General features: G+C 39.2%; 1 protein-coding gene across 1 annotated transcript; it reads left to right on the top strand.

Moving 5' to 3' along the window:
• The first annotated feature begins 1 nt into the window (after window position 1).
• On the top strand, window positions 2-15,611 carry LOC139615325 (urotensin-2 receptor). The gene is made up of 3 exons (XM_071473174.1): window positions 2-961; window positions 2,257-2,972; window positions 4,141-15,611. The coding sequence occupies exons 2-3, from the start codon at window positions 2,259-2,261 to the stop codon at window positions 4,516-4,518; spliced, it is 1,092 nt and encodes a 363-aa protein (XP_071329275.1). The 5' UTR covers window positions 2-961; window positions 2,257-2,258; the 3' UTR covers window positions 4,519-15,611.
• Window positions 15,612-21,480: the final 5,869 nt, after the last annotated feature.

Genomic DNA, 21,480 nt, shown 5'->3' with positions numbered 1-21,480 from the left:
TAGCACAAGCAGAAAAGACTCCCTTTTGCCATACAACTGTATTAATGCATTTTCCCTCTGTAGCCTGTACGAGCAGCAACAGAAGGCCACAGACTTGTTCAGCTTCAGTGCCCCACCTACAGCAGATTATGTTTGATGACTGTGTTTAGGAGGATTGCAGCACTTCCAGGTGACATTGACTCTGGTACTATCCATTCAAAATAAAAGATAGTGGATATCCCATGCAGGAACAAATGAGTCAGAGTCAGTGGGGTCATTCTGTCAGTGTGTAATGTGTCTCAAGTCCTGGTGTTACACATTTGTGGCACACACCCTAGTTTGTGGCACACGCCCCCGTTGTAATGGAAATAGATGGCAAAGGATTTAGAGAGTGAGAGGGAGAGAGCAGAACACATTTCCTGCATACCTCTCTCTTACCAGTTCTCTCTGTGTTCTCCCTCCCACTTTGGGCTTCAGAGTCAGACTGCCTCACACGCACTGTGTTCCTGTCTCTCTCTCTCCCCTCTTTTGCTCTTCCTTCTCTACCTCTGGCAGTCTTTCTCCCTCTTACTCTCACTCAGTCAAAGAGGGAATTCTCCGTAACCAGCTGTAGCTTTATGTGTTCCTCATCTCAATATGTTGTCATCATAATTTCATTGATCTTCTTTTAAGGCCATTAGCAGTGCACATTTTGGACAGGCTTATTTACTGTTGAGAGCCTACTCAACAATGGAGGGATTTTTGTTGTCGTGGATGACTCATTTAGGTTATTTTCCCTCTTCACGATTGCTGGATGTAGATTTTTTCCCCTTTTGTTCCTCGTGCATGTTTCACCTCTCAGATATTCTGTAGAATCTGCTGTGACTTTTATAGAGTGTGAAATATTTGCAGTAAGTGCGAGGTTTGGAGGAGCAAAGTGAGACAAAGCATGGCTGATGAAACAGCTGAGTGTTGAACCTTTCTGTCCAGGGAGGCACCAAAGGTAAGACTATGTGTTTATTGTAATTCACTTGCATGCCCAAATAGATTTGTAATTGTCCATAAAGATATAGTTACATGCATTGACTGAGGGTTGTCGTGCTTATGAGGGCATGCCAGCCAGGTCTATTAGTGAAGGCTGAAATATAAGATTAACTTTGTCTGATTTATCTCGGCCCCTGGTGATTTTGGAACAGCTTCAATCACAAAGGAAGAATACTTTCTCAGTGATTTTTGTCTGACTCTCAGGTATTCATTTGGAAAAATTGTGGCTGACTAAAATGTCATCTGTGTTCCTTTAACAGTTGCATTAATTGTTACATTATATTTAGCTCCATTTTTAACAACTGTACTTAGAGAATGAATGAATGCCTTTCATCATCAGCTGTCAGAATTTCTGCTGACATAAGTAATGCTTAGACTATCACCTAAAAACCTATAGCTCTTATTTTCGTCAGAAATTATTTAGCTGTTGAGAACTGATAATTTTGTCACTATTATGCAATCAAAATGCAACCTTTAGAATATGTATTCTGTGTATTTACTTCTGTATTTTGCTCTAATTTTTATTTTATTTTTTTTATGCTTTGCAAACCTACCTTTTAATCAGGCTGTGGCACCTCTGTTCATATTAATTCCAAACAGATGTGTCAAAAGTTATTTGACTACTTGAAGTCAGACAGACATTGTTCCAGAACTTGTCCAACATCTCATTTCATGACCTGTTTTGGGAAAACTTGCATAGCCAAACAAGAACATGCTGTACTTCATGGAATTTTGTTTTACTCTATCTAAAAACCATTGATTGAATTGGTGTGAGTCAGAAAATATTAACAAAGCTGCTTTCTAAGGCATGAGTAAAATGAGGGATTTAATTTTCTTTAATATGATTTAGTTGGCCATGATTGGTCTCCACCAAAGCTTTCCACTGAAAGCAAGCTCATTACTGTCACTAATGGTGAATATGAATGAAATTAATGAAGCCAGTTTACTTTAGTTGCGCTGACTATAATAGTCCCGATTTAACTATGAATGAAATAATAATTCAAAGACTAACCCAAGTCAGATGATGAATCAATTATCAATTATCATTGCTCTGTGAGGTTACCACCCTCTGTGGCAGCCCCATGGCCAAGTGGTTAGGGCCTATATCGTATAGGCATGAAGAGGCCTGAGCAGCAGGTCCTTGGTTCGATCCCTTTACTGCATGTCTCTCCCCCACTCTAACCCTAAGAATAGAAATGCCCAAAAAATAACTTGCCACCCTCACTCCTTACATTTCTGTTCTCATCCATCCAGGAATGACCACAGTGTCAATGGAGCCTATAGGAGTCCTTGTGGAAAAGGGTGCCAATACCACTGACCTCCCTCTTAACTCACATGAGGACACAGCCGCCACCTTTACCATCGGCACCATTCTCTCCATCATGTGCCTAATTGGAGTTTCTGGAAACATTTACACCTTGGTGGTCATGTGCCATTCCATGAGGACTGTAGCTTCAATGTACATATACATCATAAACCTAGCTTTGGCAGATCTGATGTATCTTCTCACTATCCCCTTTGTGGTCTGCACATACTTCTTGAAAGGATGGTATTTTGGAAACACAGGGTGTCGAATTCTAATTAGCATGGACTTCCTGACCATGCATGCCAGTATCTTCACGCTAACAATTATGAGCACAGAGCGCTATTTTGCAGTGCTCAAGCCACTTGACACAGTCAAGCGATCCAAAAGTTACCGGAAGGCCATTGCTCTGCTGGCCTGGGCATCTTCTCTCATCCTGGCCCTACCAATGATTGTGAGCATTCAGCTAATGACAGTGGGCAACAAAGCCATCTGTCAGTCCACTTTGTCTCCACTCTCCTACAAAATTTACATCTCCATCCTGTTTTGCACTAGCATTGTCGCTCCAGGATTGATCATTGGCTATCTCTACACCCAGCTTGCGAGGACTTATTGGGTTTCACAGACAGAGACCTTCAAACAGACCAAGAAACTTCCCAACCAAAAGGTCAGTGCATCACAAGATAGGATAGTGTTTCCCTGCTCATTTTCAAAGATTTTAAAACCTCTACTACAAAAATAAAACTGCTTTCTGATATAAAATCTCTGGTTAAGATTTGGGTAGGTTTATGCACAAAAACAACTTCATTTGGATATGTGAAAGAGTACAGTTTGGGTAAAGATGTTAAGACTGGGGAATAATCATGGAAATCTCCTCCTGCAGCTCTAGAACAACTTCTGATGTGTCTGATAGAGGAAGGACCATCTCCCCAAAGCAGTCTGGGGCTCTGTCATTGATCCTCCTTTTTTCTTGGACAGGATCACACTAGACATTTTCATTCACATCTTCCCCAATCTGCAACTTAGCTAAAGATGGATCCAGACACATGCATCAGGTTGAACTTGATATATAGTTTGGGAGTTAGGGATGGCTCTGCTGTACAAACCACCACAGACAGTCCACACACCAAGGCTGGTTATTCTGAGGGAGGGGTCCTCTATCATGTAGCTCATAGGCTTGTGACATTCTTTCTCACAGCTTTTGCATGCACTGTTCTGGGTATAGGTTCGCCAACAACACTGTCATCATGGCTGATAAACAGTTGCTTTTTTAAGAGTGTGTGAATGTTGCAGCATCACTTTGGCACTCTGCTTTAAGCATTCCATTATCAATCCTCTCTCTGCTGCCATAGGTTTTCTATTTTCCATTCTCTTTTGTCTTGCTCTTTCCTCATGCTGAGACAAACCCCATTGCAATTTGCTTTATAGCAGGGCTTAAGATGGGTCCATTTTGTCTTATCAATGTGATTAATCATGTGTCCAATATTGTCCAATGTTGCATTGCAGACTGTTCATAGGGATTACTTGTACCTTGGAGCAAAAGAGAATGCAGACTGTTCAATTTCAAAGCAGGGAACACACAACCACATTTATGAGTTCATTTGACCTGACACCATCACAACCACTGCAGATATGAGATTAAAAAGACAAAGTTCAAAGTTACATATGTTGTAAACAAGCTTAAAAATAGCTTAACTAATTTACTGTGTGTTGCAGGAATACATTGCCTAATAGGTTAATAGCTGTGGAAATCCCTAACTCTTGTTTGTAAAACTGGTCTAAGGGAAATCTGAGTCTCATTAATGGTTCATCTCTTTGGTCTTATGTCCCTAAAGGTGCTGTACCTCATCTTTACCATTGTGCTCCTCTTCTGGGCATGCTTTTTGCCATTCTGGATCTGGCAGCTGCTGGATCTGTTCCACCCCTTGCTGTCCATCTCCACCAAAGCCAAGCGCAACATCAACTACCTGACCACATGTCTGACATACTCCAACAGCTGCATCAACCCTTTCCTCTACACACTGCTCACCAAAAACTACAAGGAGTACCTGAGGAAGCACAAGCGCTCCTGGACAGCTGGCAGCTACTTCAACAGAAGAAGTCGTTTTCAGCATTCACCTCGCAGGTCACCATCTTCCAGCAGTCAGCATTGTACTGAGAGCTTCATGCTCACACACACAGCCTCCCTGCAGGCTCATAACAGCAGTTTGTGAGGTAGGAGCAGCTTTCTTTGACTAACATTTGTGATTTTGTTAGCTGATGACAAAACTATAACAAAGTATGACAATCTCTTAAGTACGCCACAAGCCTGAAAAATACTTGCGCTGCACTATGTCCAGCCATTTTTCCATCTTTTTACCAGCAATTATGCACCCGTAGCCTGGGAGCCAGAGAATGCTTTAGACTTGGCAGCTGTGTTGGAGTTTTCTATCAGAGGAAAGCTTTGGTTGTGATTGGCTATGGGATGAAAGATGGCATTGATTTTTGGCCCTCTAAAACCCATGTCAGTTTAGGATTCCTGCCTCTTGGAATGCAAAGTAAACATGTCCATATGGGATCTCTGCCGCTTGATGTTTACGTATGTGTAACCCAGCTGGGTTACATATACAACTGGGTGGTAACAATAAATATTCATTTGCATGGGAAATCCAGGAGGTTCAGGGTGGGAACTTTAGCTTTTCCATAAACTTACAATCATACATTTCTATCTATATATATCTATATGTACATAGAGAAGAAGAAAGTAATCCTCTTTCTAAAGAAGAACAATTCATGAAGTTCATTCATCAGAAATTTTGAAATGTGTTCTATCTTGCCCACTCCTGGTTTCATACTGGCAGTATGTTTCTACCTGGCACTATACCACTGTGCTGACAATATATTACATTGTGTGATTTAATCAACGTCCAGAGGGTAAGTCCACTTACTAGCTTTTTGGGGATTTCAACTGCATCTTGCAATCTTCTTTGTAGAACAGTAGGTAGACCTTAGGGCTGTGTTCAGCTGTAGCTCATTACCATTAATTTTGAGTGGCAAAACACCAAAAACTAAATCCTGGCAGTTGTCTGTTGGTTTTCTTGAAGAATAAACACCACTTTGTATATTTTGATGGTGATATGGCTTTTTTTTGTTTTGTTTTTTGTTTTTGAGTTTCATTCATAAAAGACCAACAAAATAGCAGATTGAGGTAAACACCTCCTGTTGATTTTAAGAGAAGAAGCAACCAGGTACCTTGGTACTTGTCAAGTGTAAATGATAACTGTCAGACAGAGAGGAAATTGACTAGTTACACCTTCAAGTGCATCATAGCACAATTTTAAGATAGTCACAGTCAAGTATGTCAATCTGTTCACAGATCCATGTGTAATTGTGTAAATGAGTGTGTGTAAATGTGTAATCTGTAAATATAAAACCTTCCATAAACACAAAAATAAATTGCACATTCACAAAAATATCTTGCATATATAAAACAGATTACACTAAATTAATTTCCACTAATTAATAGGTAATGGTAATTGTAGTTCCCTTTATTCTTCTCACAAAAATTAAAATTATGTACAAATATTATATGCAGTAAAGAGTGAATAAATAAGACAAAAATAAAAAAAATTTTCATCATGGAGTATCAGCTTGATATACAACCCTGTGTTGTAAAATAATGTATAAAATGAACCTTGTAACTTTTTACTTACTTAGTTACATATCATAAACCCTATATTCATTCAGTATTGTGCATTATAATATACTCCTTACTATTATTCAATTCGTTTTATATTAGCAAGATATTTTTGTGAGTTAAATTTATTTTTTGTATTTGTGGAAGGTGTTTTATATTATATTTACAGATTACACATTTACACACAGATTGTCGATCTGTTCACACAAAGACATTGAGACAAATTTAATCCCATTATTACCTTGAACAACTACAGTGCAGATGTGTGAGTGGGTGTCAGTCCAATAACAAACATATTCAGTCAGCTGTAACACACAGTGTACAGAGTGTGTGCAAGATTATCTTAAGCCAACAGAGAAGTCTAAACAGTTAAGTAATGGAAAATGATCAAAATTGATAAACTAATTGATAAACATCTGAAATAGTTAATGAAAAGTAATGACTAAGTGGTTTAAATAATTAGCGAAAATAATTAATGTTAACTAAAAGTATAGGTTAATGAGTCTGAATTAGTTAGCTGAAAGTAACCGATTTTCAGACGTGTTAATATTACCATAACTGGCAAGCTATGTATCTGTTATTTGCACCACTTTTGAATGTCCTAATTATATTTGAATAACATGTTGTAGGTATGCCCCTAATATAATATCCTTTATAAATCCTCTTGCTAAATGTTGTTGTTTTATATCAAAAACTAGGAAAGTTTTCTTAAAGTGGTTTAAAAACAGAAACAAGCAATTGCATTATTTTATCTAATTCCATTAATGTACAACTAAGAGTTGGAATATTCTTGGTAAAATCATCTAGTTAAATACACTGTGGATCACAAATAAAGACCTCTTATTCTATTCCTAGAAAATAATCACAATCTAAATTTCAATCAATGTTGGTAAGAGAAATTTCATTGGACATTTTTCTTAAATCATGAGGACCTTATTATTTGATTATTGATTACTGATTATTTTATTTAGACATACTTTTCCTAAAGGTCAAAAATGTGCCCCCACTCTCATAAATTAAGATGTATCTACTGTCTTCTTGAATGCTTTTCAGTGTTAATGAAATATTATCCTTCATAATTGCTATTTTATTTTTCCTCAAAGACTCTTCTCAAGGTTTCTTTTCCTATTCATTTTAAAATATGATATTTTTTTTTCCAGATTTTGCTTTATTTCAATTTTTACTGACAGAAAATAAGATTTAAAATAATCTTATTATTATACACTGAAAGTTTGATTGTTACTCAGCCATTCACAATCACCAGGTGTCCCACTTTTTGCAATACAAAAATGTTTTCAGTGAATTTATGTTGTGAGGACCATCTCATACATTAAATGGGACTGAATTAAAGTGGGGGAAGAGCCGGGCGAGGGGGACAGGGTTGTGTGACAAGAAAACACAAATACACACACACACACACACACACACGTTATGAACTTGCCACTTAGAGAGTTTGGTAACAGCTGTTAATTTTCCTTCACATTTTTTTGAGATATTAAGGATTTTATGACCTCATTAAAGAATTCATTACTTATTAATTATGAGATATATCAAAAAGCTGTTTACATGCTAACATGGCCTAGTTATGCTTTCCATTTTAAAGGTGGAAAAAAATCGTACATAAAATTAATTATTACAGATGTCTGATCCAAAAGTAATAGCATACCTCTCCTAGACAGGCTTAACGAATTAGCTTGGAACCATTTTTCTAACTACAAAACTATAGGACTAGTAGCGTACTAAAAAACGTACGGAAGAAAATGGAAGAATGATAAAGACTGAAACTAAATAAATAGGCTACTTATAGGATGTGGATCATACCTCAATCCAGATTGACACAGCAGGATATTGTTCATCTTTTTTCCCACAAGCCCCCCATGTAACTAGACTATTTTCTGTTCTACAGTAATATCACTTTTCATTTGAATTCATCCCCCAAGAGAAGAAATGAGGAAAAATCCAATATTGACAATCCTGTTTATCACTTTACACTCTGCTAATATATTGCTAATGCTTTACCATTAACTGCTGGGTGGTGTGTGTTCAAGCTGCCTACAGAGACAGAAACAGAGTCATATTAACACTGTCTGCTTTGGGATATCATGTTCAGAGTGACATCTTCCATAACAAGGGCACACACACACACACACACACACACACACACACACACACACACAGAGCATCTCCAATATACTCTCCACTGCCACCACTACCAAACTCCGTCCAAGACTGTGTATCTGCTTTAATGACAACCTTTATTTTTAAAGTGTTGGGCATTAAAAAGAGTGACAACACATCAGGGCAGCACTTAAAACAGGCAGTGACCCAAACTGGGCCTTCGTCAAAACCATAAAAATACAGAACAGACAGAGAAGAAATCAATTTTTTTTAAAAACTTTAAGAACTAAGGACAAGAAACACCCAGGCATAGGCAAAGCAGTGTAGTGTATGTAGATAAATGCAGTGAGGACTGTCAGACCTGTACACTGTGGAAACAGGAGAGTCGATCTCTCAGGTCAGGACTCAGCAGTCCACCTATATCTAAAAGACAGAGAACTGCAACGTCCACATTTTACTCAGAGAAGGATGCTGGTCTGGAAAAAGGAGTTAGAGAAACCATTTACATCAAACTGGAACGACCATGACTAACTTAGCCATTTACAATGTAGTCTTCAGATCCCTCCCCAGGCAGCTTGCCACCCATTGACACCAGGATTCATGTCACCCTAACTACTCTCATGATGGCCAGGTGAGTCAACAACTCATGCCACCTAAACAGATCTCAATGGGTTAATGACCTCACAGCAGGTGAAATACCTGGAACTCCAGTAAGAACTGAGGCAAGAGAAGGCACATCTTCAAGTCCAGTTTAAATCCAGTATGACTCAGAGAAAGGTAATGAAACATGTAGATAATTGTTCTTATCAAGTAACATAATTACTCTTTTAATGAATTACATGCAAAAGGTAAATCTTTACATTTTTAAATTATTTTAATTACATATAAACTAAATATACAGCATGACTGCAGAGGCGCACACAGCGGCCATGTTATGTACAGCTCATATGAAGGTTGTTGACAGTCTGGCTTAATGTGCTTTGATTTAAACCAAACAGTAGGGAAACATCAAATTGCTATTTACCAAAAACAATATACAGTATGAGTGTTTAACTATAATGACATATAGACAGTTTGTGTCTGGGAAAAACACAACCTGATTTTACAGCTATCACAAACTTGGCTAAGAAAAAAAAAAAAATTTTCTGTGATAAATCTTTATAAAAACATATAAATCTATTACACACTGACATTTTATTTATTAATTTGTCAGTCATTGGATAGCAACAAGTTCCCCTCCCTTTCTCATAGGCTACCTGGGTCTGCTCACTTCTGGAGACTACTGGAAACTGGTACATACAGAGGTTGGCTCACTTTACCAAAGCACCTTTGGAAAATCAGTTTTGGAATAAGTGAGCTGTTAGAAAACGTAATGGGTCATAAAAATGGAATCATATATTTTCAATTTTCAGTCTACCCATTTAAAAATTACTTAAAACTTGCCTGTTGATTTCTTTTTATTGGTTTCCACATATGTCTTTCGCTGCCCTAGGTGGATTTTTGTGAAAGAGCCTGTTGACAATGCATAAGTGCCAACTAATATGGTTGTGTGGTAGATTCTGTAGTGACCCATAAATGTTTCCTCAATAAAGAGTTGCAGACTAAACTCTACAGGCTAAAGTCTACAGAGTGACCACTGCCTGGCAGTGGAAGTGCCCCAATTGCTAATGCATGCTGATTGCATTGCATGTTTACTGACCAACATGCCAGACAAGTAAGCAGCCAGCAGAGGCAGGACATGGTAGGAACCAGGCATTTTAGCAGTTACTGTGGAAAACACGTAATGCATAGCCCAATTTTATAAGGCTGTGGTTTAATATTCACTGCAGCAGCACGGACACATGGAATTTCCCCTTTGAAAAGATAATTATTCCATACTTATAAAGGAGGAATATTCCCTGCACACTCAAGTTTAAGATTGCCCTGAAATGTGCTGTTAAAGTGTCAGAGACTGACAGGGATAAGAAGGACTTTGACTCATTTGCTTTCATACTTCTTGTTCTGATCTGTGGTAACTTTACACTGGTACAAATTATCTACATAATAATAGGCTCACAAAAACTGTGTCTGGATAAAAGAAAATACACCCTAGCCTTGGTTATTACACATGGTGATACAAAGATATCAATAACAGTCATGTAACCTGTGCATATATGATTATGAATAGCTCTACTGTACATAGCATGTTCTGAAAACACAGTAATATATCATGGATTTTCATTGTAGTAGTGACATGTTTAAATGCTTTCCTCTTTCCTCCCAGATAAGGAGAGGAAATCCGTCAGCAGAGGAAGTTGAAATTTTAATAAAAGAAAAGCAGATTTTTCCTGGTACCATCCTGGTCACATGCACACATGTAACTTCATCTGGCTCAAACAAACACTTTTTGTAAGCAACATATTATAGGAGTTCTAGTAAATCCCAAGGAATTTCCAAAAGGACAATGATGAACTACAACAATGCAGATGTCACTTTATGCAATTTTCACAATGTCATGACATTTAAAAACTAAATTAAATTAATAATTGAAAAAAATAATCAACAGATCAGTCAAGAATGAAGATAATATTTTCTTATAGCCCTACAACAAACCTTTGCTATCTTTGTGACACATTTGTAAATTCACAGTCAGTCAGTGTCTCTCTCTTCTTTAAATCTGTACCAGTTGAATATTCTTGCAGCTGATATTTGGCTGAATGAGAAAAATGTATTTGTTTATTGTATTTTGTTTTGTCATTCTTCCAAAATTCTTATTTTACAGTGAGGAAAGACAGCATGAGTGTCTATAACAAAGTGTGACTGTGTGTTTAAAAACGTTGACGTTTTTTCTGTCATTGTTGTCTTTAACTAAATAATATGAAATGAAATATGAAATACACAAACTTTAATTATTCAGGGTCTCATGATAATTAGTAGCTTAAAATATCTTTGGGGAAGATTAATAAAAAATGATGTGAAAAACATGTGAAGATCAGCTTTGTGTTCATCCACTCAGTTAGATGTATATCTGCTTTATTTTAGCCCAAACTAAAATAAATGCTGATACCTCTCTGTGGAATCTCTATAAAATTACTCTCTGTGAAAAAAATTAACATTACTGCAAGTGGCAATTTGTGTATTAGAGCCTTTTTGCACTTATTACTGGAACTAAAATAGTAATTTGTTATACTGTTTGCCACTGGAACAAGTTAAATTATTACTGGCACACATTACCAGTGAACACTGGTCTCCATATTGTTCATCATCAAATTAACCTGCGTGCAGTTCCTCAGCAATAATGGTGAATGACAATGCAGCAAGTTTCAAAGATTAGGGTGTGACACAGACAAATTTTATACTTTAACAGCATCCGTCCAATGATATTGCTTCCATTATGACTTATTGTAAATCCATTCATTGATCTGCTAATGTTAGGCCTGTGCTGACAGCACACTGAAGAAGTAATGCTTTATTCAATAACTAATATGTGTACCAACTGTTTACTGTTTAGGATCTATCACAAATTACAAATTCCCAACTTATCTGTTGCCAAGAACTGCAGAGCTCAGTGTTACGGCTCATACAATTTTTTCAGGATTGGACCCCAGAGCAGATTCAGACACAGACAAGCAGGTGAAAGAAAAAGAAGATTTATTGTTTGACTTCAGCAGATCAGAGTGGTCAAAGTCTCTTTTCCAGGGAATAAGCTAGGAAGCCGATGAATCCAGCTGGTGAGTGGCGTGGCAGGTAATGACAGCAGAGTGTGGAGACAGATGGAGAGTCAGGGTTGAGGGAGCAGGATTGGTCTCACAGTAGGAGCAGGTAGCAGCACTGGAGCAGGAAAACTCTGGAGTGAGGAGAACACAGATGAGCGAATATCTAAGTTCAAACACAAGGGACTAGAATGGCCTGAAGTGTTACCACGAAGCAAGCGGAACAATCTGGCAGAGAGTGGGTGATCAACTGAGGTTTTTCAACTGGCTTGATGAGTGATGACTGCCAGTGCTGCACCACGCCCCTGCTGGAAGGAAACACACACAAACACAGGTGGGAGGAGACATAGAGGAAAGATACACAAGGAAACACTGGGGAAGAAAAAGCACTGGGGAAAAAACCCAGCCAGGCTATAACACTCAGTTTAATATGGCTGTCAGCGGGAATGGGTTTGGGCAGCACTCTTTGCACTAAGGAAAGTATAATTTGACTGGGTTTTCTGTCAAGGCTGCAGGACTAGCTAACATAGTTTTGCAGAAAAAGAAGTGTAACAGATTGTAATATATGCTTCCTATGTTTTGCATAGCAGTTGTGTGATGCTTGCTACTTCCTCGCAGCTGCTGCGATAGGCTCTAAGCTCTTGGTGCTAAATTGCAACTGCTGAGGCTGATGAATACGACAGCTTTCTTTCAGCTCCTAAATCTGATAGCACCCACAGGTGAAAACCTTTTCTTGGACACCTCACGGATCAACTTATGTGACCATGAAAACTCAAAAAAACATGTATTATTGTCCACATTCTAAACAATAGGTCTCCAGTAGCTTTGCTGTTTGCTGTCTTGTTTGGACCCCTAAAAAGCTGAGCAATTACAATAGAGTTGCTGCTTGCATATGTAGCCCCCAGGGCCCCTTGGGCTTGAACCCTTAAATCAGGATCCAAGCAGCTTGAGAACACTGGGACCTATTGTTGCAGAATTCATGAATTATGAGTAGAATACCAGTGGGGCAACGATGCAGAAGATTTGAGAGATTAAAATGATGAAAGAATTTAGACTCAAACCCAAGTTGTTTTTAGATGATTGTGAAAAGGTAACCTTAAATATTACAGCAACACATTGAGGACAATTTCAATAAATGTGCCTCAGTCATGGGTGGAAGTTGAAACCCACCGTGGTTATTTCTAGGTTTTTGCTGTGTAAACACTTAGCATGTGTGTCCACGTAACCTTAACCCTAACCCACATACAAATGTCAATTAGATGCTAATCTGCAAGAGAAATAAAGAAAAAGAAAAAAAAAATCAGATCAAATAATCATACATTGATCAATTTGACCTGGACAGACATGATCACTATGAGTGATATCCACGGCATTCAAGTCTCCATCATTTTCTAGTCTAGTTTCAAGTCCATCTGCAGTTGACGTTAGCATGGCCCTCAATTAACTGAATTTCTAAATTGTCCTAAGAAAATACAATAATGACTTTAATTCTTAATTTCTTTTGGGTTCCGTTTTGTGTTTATCACTAATTAGCAAATCTTAGCATGCTTAACATGCTAATTTCAAATGATGAACATGGTACATATCATATCTGCTAAACATCAGCATGTACAATAAGCATTGTCATTTGAACATGCTAGCTTGCTAATGTTAGCATTTAGATGAAAGCAACACTGTGCATAAGTGAAGCCTCACACATGTGGACCATGATAGTCTTGTTGAAATCATGAAGAAATATATCTGCTGGGCTGTTGACATAAATTATCTAGGCTATCAAATCACACAGATTTATAGCTATGTACAAATCTTAAAAACCACAAAGATTAAAGGAAGGAGGCTTTGACTTTTTTTGATCATACTTGACTGTGAAGTAATCATTCCCTCACAGACTGGACATGCTCCATCTTTAATTATAATTGCTTTAATCCCATGTCTAGAGCTGCACATGTCAGCCCCATTGCAAAGCCTCCTCATCTGTCACAGGCTGTTATAGAAATACTGATACAGAACTCATTAACTTGGTTATCATCTTATAGCTTTTCCACATACAGCTTCTAATTCAACTGCCTGATGAAGCAGCAGTTTGACTGAGGGTCTCTTGGCAGAACTAAGTATAGGTGACCTCTGTAAAGGGGATCCAGAAACACACACACACACACACACACACACACACACACACACACACACACACACACACACACACACTTTTCTTTCACTCATGAGGGTAAAAGGACTATTGATCTCCCGGCGATATACCTGAAAGATGATTACATTGACTTGGTTCATTTTGGAAATTGGAAAAAGGAATTGCTGTCCTCTCATCATCGGTTATAGGAAGCTCTCCCTGTAATAGCTATAGACTGCATCATCTGGGACTTAACTCACCCTCCACTGCTGTTCTGCAAGATTAGAGACTGGGATGGATCCAGTGCCCCCTTATTTTGCTGGGTTCATGTTAATGTCCCAACCCTCATCAACAAAGGTCTTAAGCTGATGAAACACAGGTTCCTCTGATGATTTGATACACATAACTGTATTATACATAGTTTCTTCTTCTTCTTGGGTCACAATCCCTCATCGTCATTAGATTAGAGCACATCAATTTTTCCATTTGACTCATCAGGCATCACACTTTTTTCTTTCCCAGTCCCAAGTCAGACATCTTATGTGAGTAAGGAATTAATGACAGTTTGTGCAGAGCAGAGGTGAAAGTAAATCACAATATCTGCAAATCACAAGCAAGTTTGAAGTTTTAAGGTTCAAGTCTCAAGTAAATCTCAAGTTACTGTGGTGAGATTCAAGCAAGTCAATAAACTTAAAACAAACTCTTGTACAGGGACCCCAGGCCTGTGCCTTGTATTCCTGTTCAGTAATCCATCCATTATTCTTACAAGGCAACAACCTATCACCTTCTAACCCTGGCCATGGGCAGCCAATGAGATTCCAGAGAGGGTCTGTGCAGCTGCATTAGGAGGCTTATGATGCTTAGCTCAAAGGGCAGTTGTCCACTTTGCCCAGTCAGTAATAACACTAATGTATGAGCTCAACCTGCTGTACCAAGACTATAGATAGATAGATAGATAGGACAACATGGGGACGTTATAGCTCCCTAAAGCAGAAGGAAAAACATCGATCCTGTCAGCTTTTTTCTGAGAAAAAACAAAGGTTTGGGGACACGATGGCTGAAATGAGAGCAAATCATTTCTGTAGCACTTTAAGCCCTGGTTCTCACACTGCTTGTAAAATGATCATATGCTCTTCAGGAGGTGTTACATGAGGATTTGGCAAAATGAAGAAAAAGAGAGATAAGGCTGAGGAGAGTAATGATAGAGGATGAGAATATACATCTGAACAGAAAGATGAGGACAGACAGCTATTTTAATGATTTATTCTGGTGCTCTTGTGTCATAACATAGAATGATGCAAAGGGAATGAAGGGGTTAAAAAAACAGATTCAGTGAGAAGAAGGAAATACATGGAATTTGTGTCAGTTAAGAACGAAGCTGAGGACCTGAGGGATTAGGATTGTGTAAAAGTATTGGTGTGTGTGTGTGTGTGTGTGTGTGTGTTTGTTTGTTGAGTGATGTGACTGACCCACGACAGCTGTGTGTGGTTATAGTCCTCAGGTCCTCGGTTGCACACATGCTTGTAAATACTTATCCTCTGACCCTGGAAAAAGTGTCTGGCATCTGCACACACTTTGGCAACTAGAGTAGGGGGCATTAAAACACTTACACAAGCAGCACCAAGACATTAAAAATCAGCCCTGTGCTCATTTGTTTTAATCCACATTTACTGAATTAAACACCTCTAAACCCTGCAGTTGGCTTCTGTTGTCATCTTCTTCTCCTATTGTTTCCATTTGTGTCCTTGTCCTTCTTTAAAAAATAAAAATGTTTGTGTGTTTTCACAGAAGAAGCTCTGCTGAAATTGTTATAGATGTTGAAATGCAGAGAACCATGAAAGAAAATTTGCATTTCAACAGGTTTTTACTTTCTTTCACTTTTTTCATCAGGAAAAATTACAACAAATGACCAAAAACATTTGTAGGTCAGAAGCCACAATCTAATCCTGACTAGAAACCAGCAGTTTACTCCTCTCTGACACATATGTATTACTTTTGAAATAATATAAAATTAACTGTCCATATATTCTATAACCCACGTAATGTTTTATGTAATTTCGTTCAATCCCAAGATTTCTATCCTACAGAATGACCAAAATATAAAATATAATGTGACTGTTACACCCTCCACATAATGTAACACAATTAAACACTCACCATGGTGTCTTTATTATTATTATAATTAAAGGACTGCTGTGTAACCCACATATATTTACTATTAGTGTTGATCAATTAACTACTTGTATTATGCTTAAATAAGGTTTTGAGTGATACTAATATGGAATCCACATTATGTGTTGTTCCTTTCTGTCATTATTAGCAACATCAGGTTTATATATTCTTTCATATAATGTTTTAAGGGGTCATGTTGGAAGAGAGATGTGTGATTTTTGTTATGAAAATCCAGATTCACCCTGTTTAACCAGTCCTGATAAACAAGAGGCAGCTGAACCAGAGAGATAAAGACTGAGACAGGAAACAGACACAGTAAAAGTTTGTTTCAATATGAAACACTAGCACACACTTTGTTTCAGGACGGTTTAAATAATTAATCCTTCCTGCACTCAGGATCAAACAGTCAGAAAAAGGCCACTGAGGGATGAAGGTATCAGATCTTAACCCTGTCTAGTCTCAGAGAGGCCATTACAGCAGAATGGACCAGATTCAGAAGAATACTTTTCCATGATAAATAATGCATCAATTGTGACATGATCCCTGTGAAATTAAAATCTTGGTCTTGTGCCAAACCATGAGACAGAAAAGCAGCCAAGTCTGACACTGTGGTAACATTTACTTTCAAAGACAACACAGGACAATTTACTTTAAATGCTACTGAAACAAAACCTCCCCCTCTTCCAAATACTCTCATCCACATATGAGAATGAGTCATCAGTCTCTCTTACTGCTTTCTATACTTTTTCACCCTTTGCTTATTGACCTCCATCATCTCATGCTGCCATCTAAAATAGATGACCATGTCTGTGATCCTCCTGTTTAGTGGTGTGTTTACACCTCAGACAGAACACAATTATAGCATTGCCCTTGTTGTGTCCCATTAAGTCAGCAAATAAAGGGATCAAGTGACTTATCACCTGGAAACATCTGACACTGAGCATAAAACAGGAACATAAATAATATAAAAATGAAATCTGATATTAAAACAGATAGTACTGTGATACAACATCAGTTTTTATTGGTGGAGTGCAAAACTTAAAATAGAATGAATGAATGAATGAATAAATGAATGAATGAATGAGTGAAGGCTTTATTTCAAACTTGTGAAACTAATCCATTTAAGTGCAAAAGAAAAGAAAACACAGAAGAAAGAAAGAAAAAACAAAAAAAGAAAATAACAATAACTTAGCATGTTTGAAAAGGAATAGGAAGAAGCATAAGCTTATTTAATGCTACTCCTTCTCCACTTCTCAGAATTTAATAATCATCAGTCTACTTATAAATATATATACATACCCATATACATATGTACATACATACATACACATTCACACACACACACACACACACACACATATATATACACACACATACATTCATATCAATATTGGAGAATAAATTATGTGAATAAACAAGTAAGTAAATAAACTGAGAGAACACCTGGTCAAAGCCCTTGTTCCTGCCTCAATCCATTCCACAATTTCACCCCACATATAGAAATACAAAAACTTTTTAATTTTGTTTGGACACAAAGTTTTTTTTAATTTTAAATCCCCATCTCTATTAAAAATTTGTTTTTGAATATTGCAAGGGAATAGGTTGTTTATTAGTTTAAACATTACCTGTGCTGTTTGGAAATGAACCAGATCAGTGACTTTTTAATGTTATATTGTAATAATGTAATTTGATAGAAAATTAATATGCAAAATGAAACCTGAAAGTGGGAAATTAACTGTAAAATACAGCTGTCTTCTGTGTTCTTGATTTGACTGCAGGGAACCTCCCACTGTGAAATCCAGGCTATAATCACCAGCGCAGGATTTCCACATGGTAAAATAATCATGAGTTTCATTATATGCTGTGTTCATCACAGGAGACAAAACAATCACAGCCAACTCCTCCACTGTCAGTCATGTTGTGTTTCTGCATATTCAAACAGCTGAGTTTGAACCTGTCAGTGTCCTAACAAAGCTTTGTTAGGACACTAGCTTTTCAGAGACCAGGACCTGATCTGAGGTCTGAGTCTGAATAAAGAAAGATTCATGTCATTTCAAATGTTTGCTGTGTTTACTACGACCAAACATCATCACAGCCGAATTGCGTGTAAGAAAAAAATACATACACAACAACAACAGCTGTTTTTGTTGATTCAGTTGTGTTTTTATGTCCATATCTTCAGTCTTGTAACATGGAGTTGGTGGAAGACCTAGCCACTAGCATAGCTCCAACATAGATAGAGTAGCAGGACGGGAGACGAAGTGGAGGGATTTCCACACAGTACATTTATTCAACACAAGTACAGACCATATGAGGCCAGGTCCCACCGCACTCAACACACATATACAACAAAATGTTCATGGCTCACAGTCTTCACCAACGGTCCACATCACTGAAATCAAGGAAGTCGAGAAAAAAAAGACAGACGCAAGAGTGACACCTGCAGCACTAACCGTGCGTTCACACCAAACGCGATGGACGCAATGAACGCCACAAGTTTCCATTCAAAGTCAATGTAAATGACGCGATGACATGCAATGCCGTGTCGAGCGACACGTTTCGGGCAATAGGAGTGACGCGATGGACACGATGGACGCTTCACGTGTATCACTTGAAGTTGAAAAATTTTAACTTTTCAAGCAACATCGCGTGACGCTGTGCCGCGACATCCAATCAGCGTTGATGTCCAAACCATGTCACCGACGTAGTTACGTCAGATGCACATTTCAAAAAATGGAGGAGAAAATTATTGTGGCTGTCTGTGGATACACGGAGCTATACGACACAACGTCCCACTTTTACCAGGACAGAAACAAAAAAGATAATGCCTGGAAGAAGGTCAGCGAGGAGGTACAGCTGGACTGTGGACGTCTTAATTAAATCAGACGTCCACAACAGATAAAGCGCAGCTACGGTTGTTAACTCAGCCATGGTTGACGAGAAAAAGAAATAAAACAGCAGGATGTGAAGAAAATAGCGGGGGGTGGGTTGCGTCATTGTGCGATTGAAGCGATGAAGTGATGAAGCGATGATCAAAAATGTGACACAAATGTGTCGAGCAACGCGATACTTGCGTTACGGGCGATGACATCGCATCCATTGCGTTTGGTGTGAGTACACAGTACACAGTGAAACAGAAAAATACCCATTAAACACATCAGGTGAATAAGAACAGTGAAAAAACCCATTACCATAATTATAAGCTGTTTCCTTATGTTGGTCTATGAAGATAATTACCTCAACAAAACCCTGCAAGGAAATTTGAACTGTGGTGAAACATGTACCACTGAGACAGTATACACAATGCAAAGACAAAGAATGAAAAAATAATTCTATAACACAGAACTGTAAAAATTGCAATGCTTTTCAATTTTCAACACATACTCAACATAACAAACCAACTGCCGATTACAGGTCAAGTCTGTCAGTATGGTAAGAGTTTGTCCATATGCTGGCCAGCCAACCAGATGTGATTCCGGGGTGATGTCTTGGTCTGAGATCATATCGGTCAGTGTGATCAGGGTTCAGGTCAGACACGCTCATAGCTGAGCGCACCTCAGAGTCACAGTCCATGACTGGCACTGGGCCAGAGTCAGTGTCACTAGGCAAGTCAAAGCACATGTCTGGCTGTCAGTCTGGGTGAGGGGCCCGCCTTCGTCCAGAGCCCAGGCGTTGGTTTGCTCCACGGCCACAGGCACAGCATGCCTGCTAGGGGAAACAGAGTCCCAGGTGTGGAAACGTTGCAAGTTAACTACATGAAAGACTCCAGCATCCACACCAGTATCCAGCCCAGTTAGTCTGTAGTTGACATCTCCCAGCTTCTGACTAACACAGAGTAGGCCTGTGAACAGGGGTGCTAGTTTAGCTGCAAAGTTGGACTGTGCGTCAGACCTAGGGTGGGTCTTTACCCTAACAAGATCACCAACAGCATAGGGGGCCTGACGGTGTCTCAAGTCATAATAGTGTTTTTGTCTGTTGTGACTGTGGTCAAGAACTGCTCTGGCGTGGTCGTGAGTTTCCTGTAGGGAGGCTCTGAGAGTCTCTGGGTACGGCACACCCGGCTCATCCACACTGTCACTAGAAGGGTGTGTCATGAGGTCGAGCGGGGTGTCTAGCTCCCGACCATAGAGCATCATGGAGGGGCTGAGGCCTGTGCTTTCATGGGGGGCTGTACGCAGAGCAAAGCAGATTTGTGACAGGTATTTATCCCACGCCATGTGTTTGTTCCCAACATAGGCACGTAGAGCAGTTTTGAATGTCCGGTTCACGCATTCTGTCGCGTTCATTTGAGGGTAGTAGGCAGTGGTGAGCCTGTGCACAGATCCCAGGGTGGAAACAACATGCTCAAACAACTCACTGACAAAGGGTGAGCCTCTGTCAGAGATCAGGTAGGTTGGGGCACCTTGACCAGCTGGTTTCCTCTGGCTGGGCTTAGTTAGCTGACAGACTGAGCAGGATGTGACATATTGCTTGACATCTGCTGCCATCTTGGGCCAAAAAAATCTGAACTGCAGCCTTGCTAATGTTTTTGAAAAACCGAGATGACCTGCAGTGGGATGGTCATGATAATAGGAGAGCAAGGTGCCATGGATTGATGTGGGGATGTAAAGCTTCAGTTCTTTCAGAGGATGCAAACCACATCTGGCTTTTGGGTCTGAGTAGTAAAGCAGACTATCATGAACAACAAACTGTGGGGGGTTGGTTTTGTCTAAGTCAGCATGTGGGTTCGTCTCCAGATCCCTGAGAAGCTGATCTATGTCTGGGTCATCCTTCTGCAGCTGTTTCAAATGTGAGCGATCTGCTAAAAGCACAAGTGGCAAGGTGCGGAGGTCTAAACTGCCAATCACAGCGTACTCAGGTAATAGATCTATGGGAGTGTCATTGGTCAGGGGCACAGTGTTGCGAGCGCCAGGCTTGAGCACTATTGAGAAGTCAAAATCTTGAAGTTGTAACGACCAGCGGGCTAGCCAGCCAGAGGGGCTTGGGCGGGACATGAGCCACCTGAAACTGTTGTGGTCTGTGAAAATGGTCATGTGGAGGCCCTCCACGTAAGGCCTGAAATGCTCAAGAGCCCAAGCCAAACACTCCTTTTCTGGGGTGGAGTATGGCTTTTCAGCTTTGTGAAGAGAGCGACTAGCATAAGCCACAACAATCTCTCGCTCCCTCTGAGTCTTTCTGCATCAATGCAGCTTCCAGCCCAAGGTCACAGGCGTCACTGTGAATGAAAAAAGGGCTTGTGAAGTCAGGGAATCTTAAGACAGGTGCAGATGTGACATGCTCTTTCAAAATGTCCATGGATTCCTGACATTTGTCATCCCAGCAGAAAACTGCATCCTTCCTTGTGAGTGCATGGAGGGGCTCTGCATGGCGAGCATAGTTCTGGACAAAATGC

Source organism: Trachinotus anak, unplaced genomic scaffold (assembly GCF_046630095.1).
Source record: "Trachinotus anak isolate AG129_WGS33_773 ecotype Australia unplaced genomic scaffold, CSIRO_AGI_Tana_v1 ptg000048l, whole genome shotgun sequence".
In the NCBI taxonomy this organism is placed as follows: domain Eukaryota; kingdom Metazoa; phylum Chordata; class Actinopteri; order Carangiformes; family Carangidae; genus Trachinotus; species Trachinotus anak.
This window is presented reverse-complemented; position numbering and strand designations above follow the sequence as displayed.